The sequence below is a fragment of the Haliaeetus albicilla genome, chromosome 4, assembly GCF_947461875.1.
Source record: "Haliaeetus albicilla chromosome 4, bHalAlb1.1, whole genome shotgun sequence".
Classification (NCBI taxonomy): Eukaryota; Metazoa; Chordata; class Aves; order Accipitriformes; family Accipitridae; genus Haliaeetus; species Haliaeetus albicilla.
In genome coordinates this window covers 30,283,610-30,298,563 of record NC_091486.1, presented here as the reverse complement: position 1 = coordinate 30,298,563, position 14,954 = coordinate 30,283,610, and the positions used below count along the sequence as shown (strand labels likewise).

The 14,954-nt window shown below is 36.1% G+C and overlaps 1 protein-coding gene across 3 annotated transcripts in view; it reads left to right on the top strand.

Moving 5' to 3' along the window:
• The window catches only part of MDH1B (malate dehydrogenase 1B), a 17,414-nt gene extending 2,460 nt beyond the window's left edge, over positions 1–14,954 (top strand). Inside the window, exons 5-11 of one of the 3 annotated variants that reach the window (XM_069781703.1) lie at positions 285–787; positions 1,877–2,018; positions 2,991–3,154; positions 4,309–4,448; positions 5,178–5,262; positions 12,031–12,077; positions 14,133–14,954. In XM_069781703.1, coding sequence (XP_069637804.1) covers positions 285–787; positions 1,877–2,018; positions 2,991–3,154; positions 4,309–4,448; positions 5,178–5,262; positions 12,031–12,077; positions 14,133–14,177 — 1,126 coding nt within the window. In that variant the 3' untranslated portion in view covers positions 14,178–14,954. The other 2 variants (XM_069781705.1, XM_069781704.1) reach the window with 2 other exon arrangements.

The following is a 14,954-nucleotide window of genomic DNA, read 5'->3' as shown; positions in this document are numbered from 1 at the left end:
AACAGAGCACCTTAAAAAAAATTGTGGTTCTTTAAAGACACTAATTTTTAAGTGGCAGTATCAACTGAAATGTATAGGGTGGAAAAACCTCCAAATGAAAGGAGGATCCAACTGTTTTAATTTTTAACCTGTTAAAATGACAGAGCAATAAAAGATTCAAGCTAGTGGTCTATTTAAACATTATCAAATACAAAAGAAATATCTTTGTGTTTATTTATGTAATACTTCCAAACAAGCAGTGGTTAGTCATCAACTATAATTTTTCTATATTCTTCTCTTACCAGTGCATCAGGACCAATCTGTTATCAGCTGATCCCTCTGTTGGCAAATGGAGAAGTGTTTGGGATGACCACAGAAATCAGTATCCATTTGCTTGACACTGGCCAGTTTAAGGAAGTTCTTTGCGGTATTGTAATGGAAGCTGAAGATATGGCATTCCCACTTCTCCGCAGTATTTCAGAGCATACTGAAATAGATGAGGCTTTTGTTCAAGCCGATATTATCATTGTTCTTGATGATGTCCTCTTAAACTGTGAAGCCCAATCCCTTGAGAACTACATCAGAGAAGTGAGTGAGATCTGTCAAGTCTATGCTCCCCTAATTGAGAAGAATGCCAAGAGTGAGGTCAGAGTAATTTCATCAGGAAAAACCTTTGTAAACCTTAAGGCGATGATGATTATGACATATGGCCCATCCATTAAGCCTGAAAATGTCATTGCCATTGCGACATCCTGGGAAAGCGCTGCTAAAGCCATGCTGGCCAGGAAGTTGAATATGAACGCAGCAGGTGAATTTTTATGTGTTCTGGTAGCATTTGGGGAATTCAGTGGATGGACATCTTTGAGAGTACATATTTCATTGCAGAACGCAGTTGATGGGCATGCAGAAATGCAAGCACAGCAGTGCACCCACTGAATTGCGTGGCTGTACAGAATGCCAGGGTGTGACGAGCAGGTGCTACCGTTCTCTCCGCTTACTGCTATCTGGATCTGTGCCTGATCCCATGAATGTCGATTCTTTTGCTAACTCTTGGATGCAGCCCTGCCATTCTAGAGTGTATTTCTTGCGGGAAATATACTAAGAAGGACTGAGCTGTGTTGCGGATCAAGAACTAGGACTGCAAGATTGTATTTGAACTCTCCAGTGCGTTGTTATTTTGGAGACACACAAGCCAGCTGTGAATAAACATGACAACATACTGCTGTGCAGATAATGAGAGTATAGTAGAACTGTGTTGTAGTATTATTTCTGGGTTAATTAGCTTTCTTTCTGAGGTCAATTGTTATAGCTTGGTTATATTTGCATGGTTCTGCACTGCATAGCAAAGATGTGCTCCAACAGCCTGCTCAGCATCAGGATTCTTTCAATGTTGCAGGGGTAGGAACTGGTCATCAATGACAAGTCTAGATATTTTGAAGCCTAATAAAACAAAAAAGTATGTTAAGGGGCTGAATAGCCTACCAGCAGTTTATTTGAGAAATTCCTTTTGCACCAAAGCAGGTAGGGGTTTTTTTATTTTTTTTTTTTTACTGTTAGGCATTCTATATTTATGTGTACAAGATTTTAAAAGGAACATTGCTGTATGTTTGCAATGTGACTTGTTTTGTTTTTTAACAGCTAACTATTTACTAGGTTTTACCTATTATGTAAAGTAACAGGATATAAATTAAAGTTCCTTTTTCAGTTTGTGATGAGGTTTCATATGTTATGGAGAACCTCATTGCATTTTTCAGATCAAATCTTTTCTGCTATCAAGGCAGAACACTGTATTAAAGAACAATTCATCTTGAAAGGGCCTTCTGAAGATCATCTAGTCCAGCTTACATTGTGAAAGTATTTGTCTCTTCATTAATCTATGTATTTTCCTCTGTTACAGGAGTTAAAGACGTGATTGTTTGGGGCAATATTACTGGCTGTAACTACATTGATTTATCACATGCAAAACTTTATGGATATGACTGTGCTCTTTGGGGGCCAGCTGATTTTCCACATCCTTTGTTGAATGTGATTTATGATAGGTACAGTATAGGTTTATTTTTTTAAAGTAAAACTAAATAACTGCTTTTAATCCAAGTTTATCTGAACGGTGTAATTAGCATTAAGAAAGGGTTTTGTTTTCAAGATTTGTCTTTACTGACTAGCGCTGTACATAAAGGAAAATTCAAATTGAAGTACTCAGTCTGCAAAAGAAGATGAGTAGTTCCTAGTGCTACACATAGTTCTGACTCTTCTGCAAACTTTGTTTATAGCTATATTTTCCTACATATTATGTTTCTCTTCTATCATATCAGGAGCAGACTATAAGAAGTAATGAAAGTCGAGATAGTGACTTAGATGTCTAGTATGCATGAAGAAACTTTGAAATAATACTAAACATTTATCTGCATCTTGAAGTACCTGACTTCCACTGAACATATGGCCTGAGCACACTAATATTGGCAGTTTCCCAAAATAGACAATTTGTTAACATATGTAAAAAGTATACCTGGCAGCTAGACAGCTTCTTGTGGAAAGAAAAGTAGCAGAGAAAGCATGGGTGCAGTGAGAGGGCAGCAGATGTGACATACACTCAGGCCTGGCTATATGGAGCTCCCACTCTGGTCTAAACCTAGCATTTATTGGACAGCAGATATTTCTTTTGTTCTATACTTGTACTGTGCCTAGCACAGGGGGATTATGGTTCATGGCTGGGTTCTTACGTAAGACGGTAATACATATAAATAATAATAGTAATAGAGGTTATGACTTCAGTACATGACCTAACTTTCATTAAGTAGTGCTTGTTGTTACCCTTTGAGCCACTTTTTGTTAGACCCTATTTTTTCTGTCTTTAAGTGCCTTGTCTTCAGCAGTGAAGTTTGAGTAAGTTTCGACTGTTCCCTCAGATTTAGTTCTTTTTTTTCCTCTAGAAAAATACTCTTCCTGCAGTTGTCTTAGTTTTTTCTTCTTTTTTTTCCTTTTTATTTTTTTCCCCCTTTTTTTGTCGGTAGCAAATGGATCCATTCAGAATTTCAATCTGCACAGAGTTCACTGAGCTCCCAGGTCTGTCATTGTGTTGGAATGTTACCTGCTCACGCGGTAGCCACTGTACTGAGATACTGGTATCATGGCTCTCCTCCTGGAGAGATCGTTTCTGTGGGAATACTTACTAAAGGTAAATCTACTTTTGCTTCACATATTCTCTTGTAGCTTTCCCCAGTATGTATAATGTTATTTTTTAATCAAGATTTTTAATTGAATAAAAACTTGTAAAACAAATCATGATATAATGGGAGGCTCAGAGTTTGCTTCAGCATAAGAACCTCCAAATCTAAGCAATTTTGCTCTCCAGAGCTTGTGATTTGATACTCACTTCTTATAAGCATCTCTTAGATTAATATTGTCTTGTCGCAGATTGTCTCTTAGTCTTTTAATTTAAATGCTTTTCTGGTGTATGTGTTTTGCACAAAGACTCTATAGTTCTTGGAGCCTAAGCTATAAAACCACATTCTTCTTGTGTGGTTATGTGGACCAATAAATGGAATGTTTCACCACAGCCATTTAACCCTTGTATGAAATTAAAAATTTAATTTTTTCCCCTTTTTAAGATGTAAAATTGTTACAGCAATTGTGTTACAGCACAGTAAAGACATGGACCTGTTGGAGTGGGTTTGGAGGAGGGCCACAAAAATGATCAGAGGGATGAACACCTCTCCTATGAGGAAAGGCTGAGAGAGTTGCTGTTGTTCAGCCTGGAGAGGAGAAGGCTCTGGGGAGACCTTGTTGTGGCCTTTCAACATTTAAACGGGGCTTATAAGAAAGATGGGGACAGACTTTTTAGCAGGCCTATTGCGATAGGACAAGAGGTAATGGTTTTCAACTAAGAGGGTAGATTCGGACTAGATATAAGCAAGAAATTGTTACAATGAGTGTGGTGAGACACAGGAACAGGTTGCCCAGAGAGGCTGTATATGCCCCATCCCTGGAAACATCCAAGGTCAGGTTGGACGGGGCTCTGAGAAACCTGATCTAGCTGAAGATGACCCTGCTTACTGCAGGGGGGTTGGACTAGATGACCTTTAAAGGTCTCTTCCAACCCAAACTATTCTATGATTCTATCATTCATGTATGTCTAACTAAAATACAAAGTTACAGTAAAAGGGGAGCTCTTCAGTCTTTGAACTGTACACTGAAAAAGCCAATCTCTGTTTATAGCAAGATCTTACAGTTTCAGCCTTTTCAAGTCTGTAAGACTTAATCTTGACACTGGTGAGGATGTGGTTTTAATCAGAAATAATATGTTTGAGTCATTTTTTCCTTCTTCTTCAGGTCAGTTTTGCATTCCTGAAGGAATTGTCTTCTCTATGCCAGTGAGGTTCCAGAATGGTAACTGGGAAGTCATGACAGAATTAGAAATCAATGAAACAACCCAAGAAGTTCTGGGACGCTTAGCCCATGAGCTGATTCAGGTGATTTTTTTTTGTATTTAGTAGTATGCACATTCTGCCACCTAGGGGTATGTTGCAATATAACTTTGAATACCAAGACCTTTAGTCCAAATGTTAGACGTATGAACTGCATGCATGCACTTATGCATGATAAATACCAGGTATTTATAAGTGTTAGTTAGTATTTTTATATTGGAATGAACAAACGACTGTTCTGTTGCCCAAAAAGGAGATGATAAAGTAAGTTTACCTATGTAAGTGTAGATTTTGCACCCCCAAGTTCTGCAGGCTTTGTGCAAAAAAAATAAATATTAGCTTTAATTTAATGCTTCAAGGTTCTAATGCTGCTGCTGTTGATTTTGTTTGTGTGGTATTCAGAGTAGTTCTATGCCAGGAGACATATCTTTTGGGATCCTTATGGCTGTGACTCTGCATGAATGAAGGCCAGATTTTACTAGAATTAGGCATTTTTCAGAAAATGCAAAATCAGTGAGCAGTAATTTCATCATTAACTTCTTGTCACTTAGTAAGACAAAAAGAATTTAATTTGACTAAATATTAAATACTAAAAAGACTGGTTGAAATTCTATGTTCTAGCTTCAATCAGATTTTGTGACTTTCAGTCATATTACTAACATGCTAGGATTATTTTATTGTAACATATTTTAAGTTTGTGCTAGAAATTACAGTGGATGACAAGAATGGGTGATATTAAAACTGCTTTTTTTTTTTTTTTCCTCCCCCACTCAGGAAAAGCTCATTGCCCTAAAGGAAATAAAAGAAATGCATCCGTATGGAGCTGATAAAATCACTAGTAAAAAATATTTGCATCAAGGTGGGTTTTTCTCCCCATAAAAGATGAGATCAAGTTTTAAGGGAGAATTTAAGTAAAGGATTCTTATTTTATGTCCCTTTCATTTAAAGCAGATATAAAATCCTTCAGGAAGGAATATAAATAACAAGTGCTTGTCTGATGTATCCTGACCATGTCTGGGGCATGGTGATAGGAAGGGCAAGCCTGCATGGTAGCAACCTTGTTTTTATCTGATAAGTTTCTATTGTGTCATTCATAGATCATGAATATAAAAGCTGAGCATAAATAATACATTTAGCATGACACATTTTATCTTAGGTTATTAGTAAATATAAAATCTTTTTAACCCAAGTAACTATTATTAGAAAAGCACTTTCACCATATGTCCTACTATATGTTTTTGAACTCTTTACTATACTATTCTTTACTGTCTAGAAATAATGAGTTGAATTTCTAACAGAGAAAAATATACTGTAAATTGGAACTCAAACTTCTCATTTTTCTGTTTGTTACAGTACCAAACAGTTCATTCAGTAGCTTTAGTCTATAAGCCAGTCAGAAGAAGAAAAGGTTGAGACACCCAAAGACAGTAGGCTAAAAAGAGAGATTCCTACTTTCTATAGAGAAGGCAGTCTTGGTAAGTGGCAGCCACATCTGCCACTTCTTCCAATTACAATAGATGAAAGATCTCTTAGAGATCCCGAGATTATAAATTATTAAGCAATTTCACTTTGTTTGTTAATGACACACCAAGTTCATCATGACTTAATTTTTTTAAATGCACAATGGTATGAGAGATTTCAACTAAAAATCTATAGAACAACTTTAATATTCCTTGCTAATATTTAGGAACTTGTGTGAAGGCTATAGCCTACATGATACTGCCATGGCAAAACTCCCCTGAATCCACAGTCTCCTTTTCCTGTGCAGAATAAAAACCCCACATTTTCTCCCAAGTCTGACTGTGCTGCTTTTCCTACCTATTTTGTTTTTCAACTTCTCTGTCCTCTTAAGATTATATAAAGGAAAAAAGAATCATTCATCAAAATAAGAACTGATAAACTTTAAAGTGTGTCTTATTTTCTTACTTTTCCCTATTCTCAGGTTCTGAAATCCCTGCACTTTCCTAATGTTCTAGCCGTTTCATTCTACTTTTAGGTCCCAGAGGCCTTTTTCCCTAGTTAGTTTTCTTTCTCCCTTCCTCCAAATTCTTTTCAGTACATTTATATCGGCACTTACCATACTATAAGCTGTTCTTCTGCATTAAGGGCAGGCTGAAGAATGAGGAAACTATTTGGAGCTTGATGCCCAGAGCCTTTAGTGAGCACATAAGCCTTTTGGTTACCCATGCTTGTTTCTCAGGAGAGGACTACAGACACAATTAGGTTTTCTTGATAAATGCAGAGTTTAATTATTCCACTAATCATGACTTTGATTAACCCAGACAGGAGATTCCCAATTAGGTAGGCATGTCCTTCCCTGTCTGCTCTCAACTTTTATGGCACTGCTTTTCTGTAGAGCTGTCATGTTCCTCTTGTGGCTGCTTTAAACACTAAGCAGAGGGCCTTTCCACTGCTAGCAGCTAACTGCTTAGTTGTGGCCTATTCTTGTGACATTAATATCAGGTATCATACTATTCAAGTTATACCGAAGTGCTCTGCTTATCTTCTGTGTAAGTAGTGTAGGAGCTTGGCAAAAATATGTACTTTTTTTGTTTTGTTTTTTTACAGAGATGGAAACCTTGCCTACTGGCTCACTTTAGCCAGAGTTGTCTGAAGGAGAAAATGCTGGAAATTCCCATAATAAAACAGTGTTTCCATTGCTCAAAAGAGCAAATTACAAAGAAAGGCTAAACATTGTCATAGCTTTTACAGTATCTTCCTCATCAAAAACCTGGAAATCTGTAGGCAGAAAAATATTTCAAAAATAGTGTGAACATAACGTTCTTAATCTGAAGACCAAAGTAAAATTCCTACTGACTTTAATGAGTCTAAGATTTCATTTACATCCAACAACTTATTTCTTCAGACCAATAAACTGTTTCAAAACCATTGTTTAATGTCTAAAGCATTCATATTATGACAATTTTGAGCAAGATTGTCACACATAGAGTAGCAGTTTTATAACTCTAAATTCTTGTTTCAAATGTAGTGGAACACAGTACTTGCATAAGAATATGTATTCTCAGGCAAAACTGATTTTTAACACTAAAATTTAAATGCATACATCTCCTTGGTGACAAGATCATTTTTGTCTCCATGTTTTTTATTTATTTCATGAGTTTCCTATGGATTACTCATATGTTTTAAGTCAAACATGCAGTTAAGTCCTTGTCTAAACAGAATTGTTGAGGAACCACATTCACTTGCATGTCTTTGGTGTCTTAAAAGATGGAGACTGTGTTAAATGAAATATTATTTTACTTGCTGATTTTTTATCAGATGTGAGTCTTTAAAGCAAAATTAAAAGTTTCCTGTTCTTTGAATCAGATAGACATAGTTAGAATAAATTCATTATTTCTGTTCAAGTGGAGGTTCAAACTCTGAACAGGGGTAGACTTCTTACATGAGGAAACCAAGAGGAGTTTATTTGTTATTTATCAGCTGACGTGGACAGAATGGGGAGGGGCGTCTCACTGGTCTTAGAAAGAAGAGCTCAGAAAGCTGGGATGTCGCAAGGGAGTTGGAAGAGTGAAATGTTCTTGCATGAAATGTATATGGAAGAAGCAACATTTACAGGAACTGAGATGTTGTTACAAGTATCTTCATGGAAGAGTTCACGTAGGAATTGTAGAGGCAGGTGTTGTAAAAAGTCTTGCAGAAAGTGGTTAGGAATCATTCATTTCATGAAGAAGTGGTCTCCAGGGAATTAGTTTCTAGTAGTGTATGCACAGAAAATTGCCTGAGTCTCACAGGAGCATCTGGAGGCAGATGTCTCAGGAGAGCACAGCAGGGAAGGATGCTACCAGTAGTCTTTACAAACTACCTAGCTTGTTCCATAGCTCCTTCTCCAAGACAGGAGAGGAAAAGTTAGCTTCTCTAATGTGTATTTACATTTGGGTTTTTTTCTATATGGGTTATGATTTGGCGGTCTTTTACACACTTAATTCTTCTATTCTGCCTATGGAGATAGTACTTCAAACAGAGTGCAATTCAAGCACCAACGCTGCACAGCTGTTAATGAGTAGGAAATTAACTGTTTCTGCAATATATAAGGCTTACCCGACTTCTGAGTCACTACCTGAAAACCACAGGCAAAGAATTTCTTCTCAGAGGTTGAGAGGGGAAAGACAAATGTCTTGGATATCTCTTGTATCCTAAATTATTCTAATTAGATTTGCCTAGTGGCCTGCAGGGAAATTCAGGTCTTTCCTCATGGAACCATAATAGAATGGAAAAGTTTCTTTTCCTAGGTTTTGCTTAGGAGAGAAAGAAAGAATAAATATAATAGGAAAGCTAAAATATGGTAACATATTCAAAGTTGATTATAGTTGTAACACAGTGATTGACTTAGTCATCACTAAGTTTGGTTTTTCTATAAGTAGTAAGTAAACTCTGGTACATATTTTCTCACAAGTTACTGAGTAATGCTATGTATGCAGGATATTCATAGCATTGATGAATCCTACTACCTGGGTGTTAGAGTAACAATTGAAAAAATTTATGAAAAGGGGCTTTAAGATAAATGTATCTTTCTTACAAATGTTAAATATATTCTGCATAAACCCTAGCATTTGGGTGTACTGAAGAGTGTGTAAACCTTCTGGCTGGTCTGAACAATTCTTATTCTAGGACGTTATCACCAGGACTTACTATTTTTCCTCTTTGTGTAGTTGCACCAACTGTTTGTTACAGCACACTGCTTTCTGCATTATTGTGCCAGCTTCCACCTCGTTTTCAGTCTCTATAGCAACGCTGTTTCTCAGCAACTGGGAGATGCTTTGTGAAGGCCCCTCAATTTAGAAATACTGCACTCCAACCATAAGAAAAAATTGCTTTGAAACAAAGATCAAAGAAGTTTTATCTTTAATAATTCAGGATATTTATTACTAATTAATTAGTATTCTCTGTTTTGACTGCTTAGACAATTACCTGATACTTTGATGTGGGCCTTTGCCAGGCATTTGTTGTGAGCAGCATTCATTTAAAAGCAAAACCTTTAGAACTATGTCTTGAAGTCAACTTTTAAGTGCTATAAAACTACTGGACTTTTCTGGCAGTGTCGTCTGACTTCTGGGCCTTTAGTAAGTAGCTGAGAGAAAGGTAAGTGCTGTTACTGTATTTAAGAGGAGACTGTAATTTTGGCCTTTGAACACAACATAGAATGTTTTCACCCTTCACAGGAAACAAAAGTAATTGTAGTTTATTTTATTCATATTTAAAATATTGATGATATGTTGTCTGATTTCAAAAGAAGGAAGGCCTCTGTGATCAAGTCAATCTACTGGGAGATTTCTGCCTTACTTAATCTGCTTTGTCTTTGTCTATACTTTAACTTTATTATGTAGCATGCTTACAATGCATTTTATTTGCTAAAGTACATATTCTGAGAACCTGTATAGGCAAACAAAATAACATGTAAGTAATCAAACATGTTACTTTTCTTGCACATTCCAATGGGATTCAAGAATAAGGCTACTCTTGTTCTGCATATGAGACTATTTGTGTTAATGGTATTGGGGTTTACAATTGTAAAAAAATATTTCCTGTACATTTGTGATAATTTTAAAATTATTTTTTGTTTTGTGGAAGTGTTTTTAATTATTAATAAAGGGGTCATGTAGCTGAAATACAACACACTGACTGAAATAGTGTATCAATGAGCAGAGTTAGTTGAGATTTGATGGCAGGCAGATACTGCTTCTACTTTCATATTATGTTCATTAAAAAGTAGATGTGCTAACGCTGAAGTAGATCCTGTTGATTTCACCCAAGCACTCCTGCTGCAGTCAAGATCTGGACTCTCCATAGAGTTTTGTATATAAAAATGTAGAGTGTACATATGTTAATAATGCCTTTCATAACTTTTTGGAGGGAGGGTTCATGGATATGATGTTATGATGTTGCACAATGACAGCCAGTTTGGTAAACACATAAACACATACTTAACTTTGAGACCACAAATACCCTAATACAAGAGTATAGTGTGTTTATCCATCCAGGTAATTTAAAGGTTAGACATTGCACTGTACTGGATAGAGAGCTTGTCATCTTACAGTAAGTATCAAGTACTAATAGATTATGCGTGCTGTCTAACTCGGTGAAGTCAGTGGATCTGTTCTTATTTGAGTGAGCAAATTCTAAGGAGTGAGTTCTAATTTAAGTGAGTTTAACCTGTGTATTTTTACATTCATCCTTTTGCTTTACTTTATGTACCTTTAGTGGAAAGAAAAAAAGGAGGAAAACATGAGACAAGCTGTGTGTTTGTAAGTCTATCTTTCAGGTTGCTACATGTAGCTTTCACTAAACACTTATGTTTAATTCATTGCTCAGAATCTTCTGATTTCATTGATTCCATACATTGACTTTTCTGTCAAGCTGTGCAGAGGCATATACTACTGCACCTATTTTAGGAGTAATTGTATAAGCAAAGTTACATGCGTACGTAAATATTGGTCAGAATTGCAGTCTTGCAGAACACAGGGTTGAGTCCAAGCTCTAAGCCTTAGTAAGGAAGAAAATAGAATAGTGAAAAAGAAACATAATAGTATTTCTTTCAAAGAAGAACTTCAATAAAAACTGTGACATTTTAGTCTTTAATGAAGAAGTTTTACAGACTGAAACACAAAGTTGCAGCTTTCACCAATTAAAATGGTGAGAAGCATATTTATGGTAGACTCAGTAATTATAGACCATTGAATATTTATGCTTCATAATCAGCCAGTATTCTGTCATGTTTATGACAAGTGACCAATGACTCTCACTGGAAAAAAGTAATAAAAATGAACCTTTGGGTAAGTTCAGATTTAATACCAAATTTATTATTTAAGTTTTAGATAGTTTCCAACTATTTAATTTTTATTTATTCTAGCAAATTTCCTTTTTTTCCCCACTATAAGCCACATATGTGGCCTTTGGAGTCTTGTGTAACTTAGATCAGCTATACCTAGTGTTTTTCAACTCTGATATTTAGTGAAAGGTAGTTACTGTACTGAATTCATCTTTATATTTGTATGTTGCATTAATGAAATAAATCCTGAGGGGAGACATTCAGTTTCTATTATTATCAGGGACATAATTACTTTTGCTTTCATGGTTGTGTAAAAAAGTAGATTAATGGTTACGCTTCCCTTTTCCCTGCTTTCTCAGCTCAAAAAGAAATAATGTCAGCTCAGCTGAAAACTTTAGTTCTCTTTGAAAGTTTTAGAAAATATACTTGTGAGCAATTGCAACCAATGAATCTTGGGAGGAGTCTGGTGTAAAGGTATGCCCTCTCTGACCTGAAATTATACATTATGAACTGTGTAGTAATCCTGTATGTAGACACTGGACTCTTCAATAGTGAAAGATCCCATTTCCTGTACTTGAAACTGTTTTGGGGACTGGTTTCACCCTGATACAATTTTGCAGTTACTAGAGTTACTCCTACTTTATCCTGAGCAGAAAGCCTGCAATTTTCTGGAGTTTCTCTGCACTTGGCACCAAGAGTTTTATGTTTTATGTAGTTCCATTTAATTTCATTTCTGAAATGCATCCAGTAAATTGTTCAGATTAAAAGGTTTGATTTGAATGGTTCGATATGTCTCTGTCTAGAAAATGTGGGTTTACACTTTGGTTTGTTTCATTATAGAACGCCTAATGCCATCTGTTCATTTCAAATGGATCCAGACTTGCAGGGTAAGGATTTTTATAATTTTTTCCCCAGCTTTTCTCAGAGACATTTCTGTGTCTGTTTGAACAGAAACTACTGAATTGTAATGAAGTCATGCCACTTTCAGAATCTCTGTGCTGTAGCACATAAATGACAAATTACACAGCTGTGATGTCCTACCTTTATTTTTGGATCTGTCCTGGAACCTTCCTTGCCGCTATCTTGTTCGTTCATGGAATGGTCAGGTGCACAGGTGCTGTGTTCCCTAATTTATAATATATGGTAAGTTTTTTCACATATTCTTGACTAGGCATGAAGGATGGCCATACAATCCCTTTTTGAGTGCAAAGTCTTAGTGGATACTTCATCTGCTACATAACAAGTAATGCAAAATGCAGAACTAGCAGGTAACCAGCTGGAGATGTCAGGAAACAATGCACTCTTTTCTATATGTGTAGGAATTCCTTTGTCAGCTTCTCAACAAAGAGCATTTATGAGTCTTGAGGTGAAGTTTGACCCACTGCAAAATGATTACATGTTGCTTTTCTGTCCAAGGGGAGGCTCCGTTCTTATGAAAAATTAAAGAGTTTAATGCCCCTGAATAGCCTCTCATAAATAATAATCCTAAAATATTTTCTATTTTATTTGGGCTTCTTTTTATTTGTCTGCTGTTTTACTTATGTACTCTTGTAAGTTAATTCTGGAACTGTGCTTGACAGGCACAGAATGCCCTGCTTTGAGGCCACATTTTGTCTGTAACGATGGACTTGAAGTGAGTAGCAGATGGCTACTAAAACAGATTCTCTTCACTTAGAAAGTCATCTTGCACATGGAAGGTGTTTGAGTTGGATCATGTGTATGTTTCTAGCATTTGTATTTGAAAATAAGCATTTGGAATTTAATCCATAGCCTACTGAAAACTGGGAGTCTTTCTGTTACTTTCAAAAGAGCTTTGGATCAGCTTACTGAAGAAAGAGAACTGATGATGCATGGAAGTCAAAACTCATTTTTCACATTGTATGACATGCTACACTACATCTCCAAATAATATCACAAAACATAGTATGACAAGAGCAGGACTAAACAGATGGTGTAGCAGATATTGGCTTATTTCTATATCTTAGGCAGCATCTGGGAACCAGCAGAGCCCATAATTTGCTGACTATTAACATTAGTCTGGTACATTTGTGGGAAACCACTGCACAGATTGGCACATTTCCAGACTAAACAGGTAGAGAGTTTCATAAGTTATTTCCACTCAGTTATGTGTATATGTTGCCTATCTTTGACCTTAATTAACTGTCTGAGGACGGGAGGATAACTGACAAATGCCTTTCTAGTTTCTAAAGCTTTGTGAACAAGCCTTTTTTTGTCTTGAAGTTCTAGGTATGTGTGTAAAGTATCAGGCATAGGTCATGTTCAGAAGCCCTTACTTCCCACTCAGGAAAACATCCTTTAGTGATGTGAAAGGAATGAGCTGAAATCATGTAAGGGTATGGAATTTAGTCAAGCATCTTGAGTGGGATTACTAAGAAGAGATGTCAAAAGCCAGTTGCTCTGGTAAATTGCTGATCTTCCTCTGTGAGTCCCAGATGTTGATCTTGACAGAAAATTTGTTTAATGCTTGAAACAATATGCATTCAAAACAATAACCCTGCTGTGCAGACTGACAAACTGTTCCTTGTAAAAGAGCATCTCTGATCAAGAAATTGTTTTGCCTGAAGAAATATTATTTCATTATGATCTTGGCTAAAAGTATGCACAGTGCATATCCTTTTTTCTGGTCTATGAATGGATTTGATTCACAAAGAAGCAGGTGTGCTCTGTATGTTAAATACTATTTTTATGACTTGTCATGTCACTGTTCATAAGAAGACCATTTTCCCCACAAAGCTATTGAAAAAAAAGAAAAAAATTTTTTTTCCTCATTTTTTTCAAAATTTTCCTTCAGAGTATTGTTGCTTTTGATCGAGTTCAAATTTGGTTATTTTGATTTTTAGTTAAACAATTTGTTTTTCTTTCTTTCCTTTTTCTTTCAAATGAATCACTCTATTGTAATGTGTGTTTATGTTCTTTCACAGAGGCTTTCAATGATGTTCAGAGCTCCGTCTACAGAACAGCCTTAAAACTACGCTCAGTACAAAGTCTGTGCCAGTGTTAGTAGCTGAAGAGAATCCTGGTTGCTTCGACAGGGAGAAGAATCTGTAAAAAACTTGTGTTGCTATCAGCATGAGTTATTATGCTTCTTTGCTCTCTCATTTTCCACCTGAGAATCTCAGGATGCATTACAAACACTTAAGAGCTAGATAGTACTTCATATACAAATTGATTCCCCCCCACCTCCCTTTCAAATGTCAGTGGAAATACATTGGTTAAATTCTAAAGGCATGGGAGAATCACGTTATTATTACAATCTACAACACTCCTATGTAGACATCACTGGCACTTATGAATCTTTATCTGTATATTATTATTCTCATTAAATGTCAAATTCTCATGTGTTTCTTAGAAGTTGATTTATTGGAATTAATTGCAGATAATTGAAAATGCATTGACAGGCATTATTATTAATACTATAAGTATTAATGAGAACAAAATAAAATATGATAGACCAGAAAAACCCTGGCTAGCACTCATTCTCCCTGTCTTTGAAATGAGTGAGAATTCTGTGCAAGCAAAGAATTATGGAACAAAGCCCTGGTCACCTAGCTCGCTTTGAAATTACTGGATGTAAATTCCATATTGAGCTAAAATGCATGGAAGTCTTGAATTTTCCACCTGAAACAGTCTGTTGCTGAAAATGCACAATACTGCAAGTGATGTCTTCAGGGTAGCACAGAAAAGATGACTAGTTTGTTGGCCTTGGCCGTATTTTTTCATTTTGGGCATGCTCTTCTATGAAT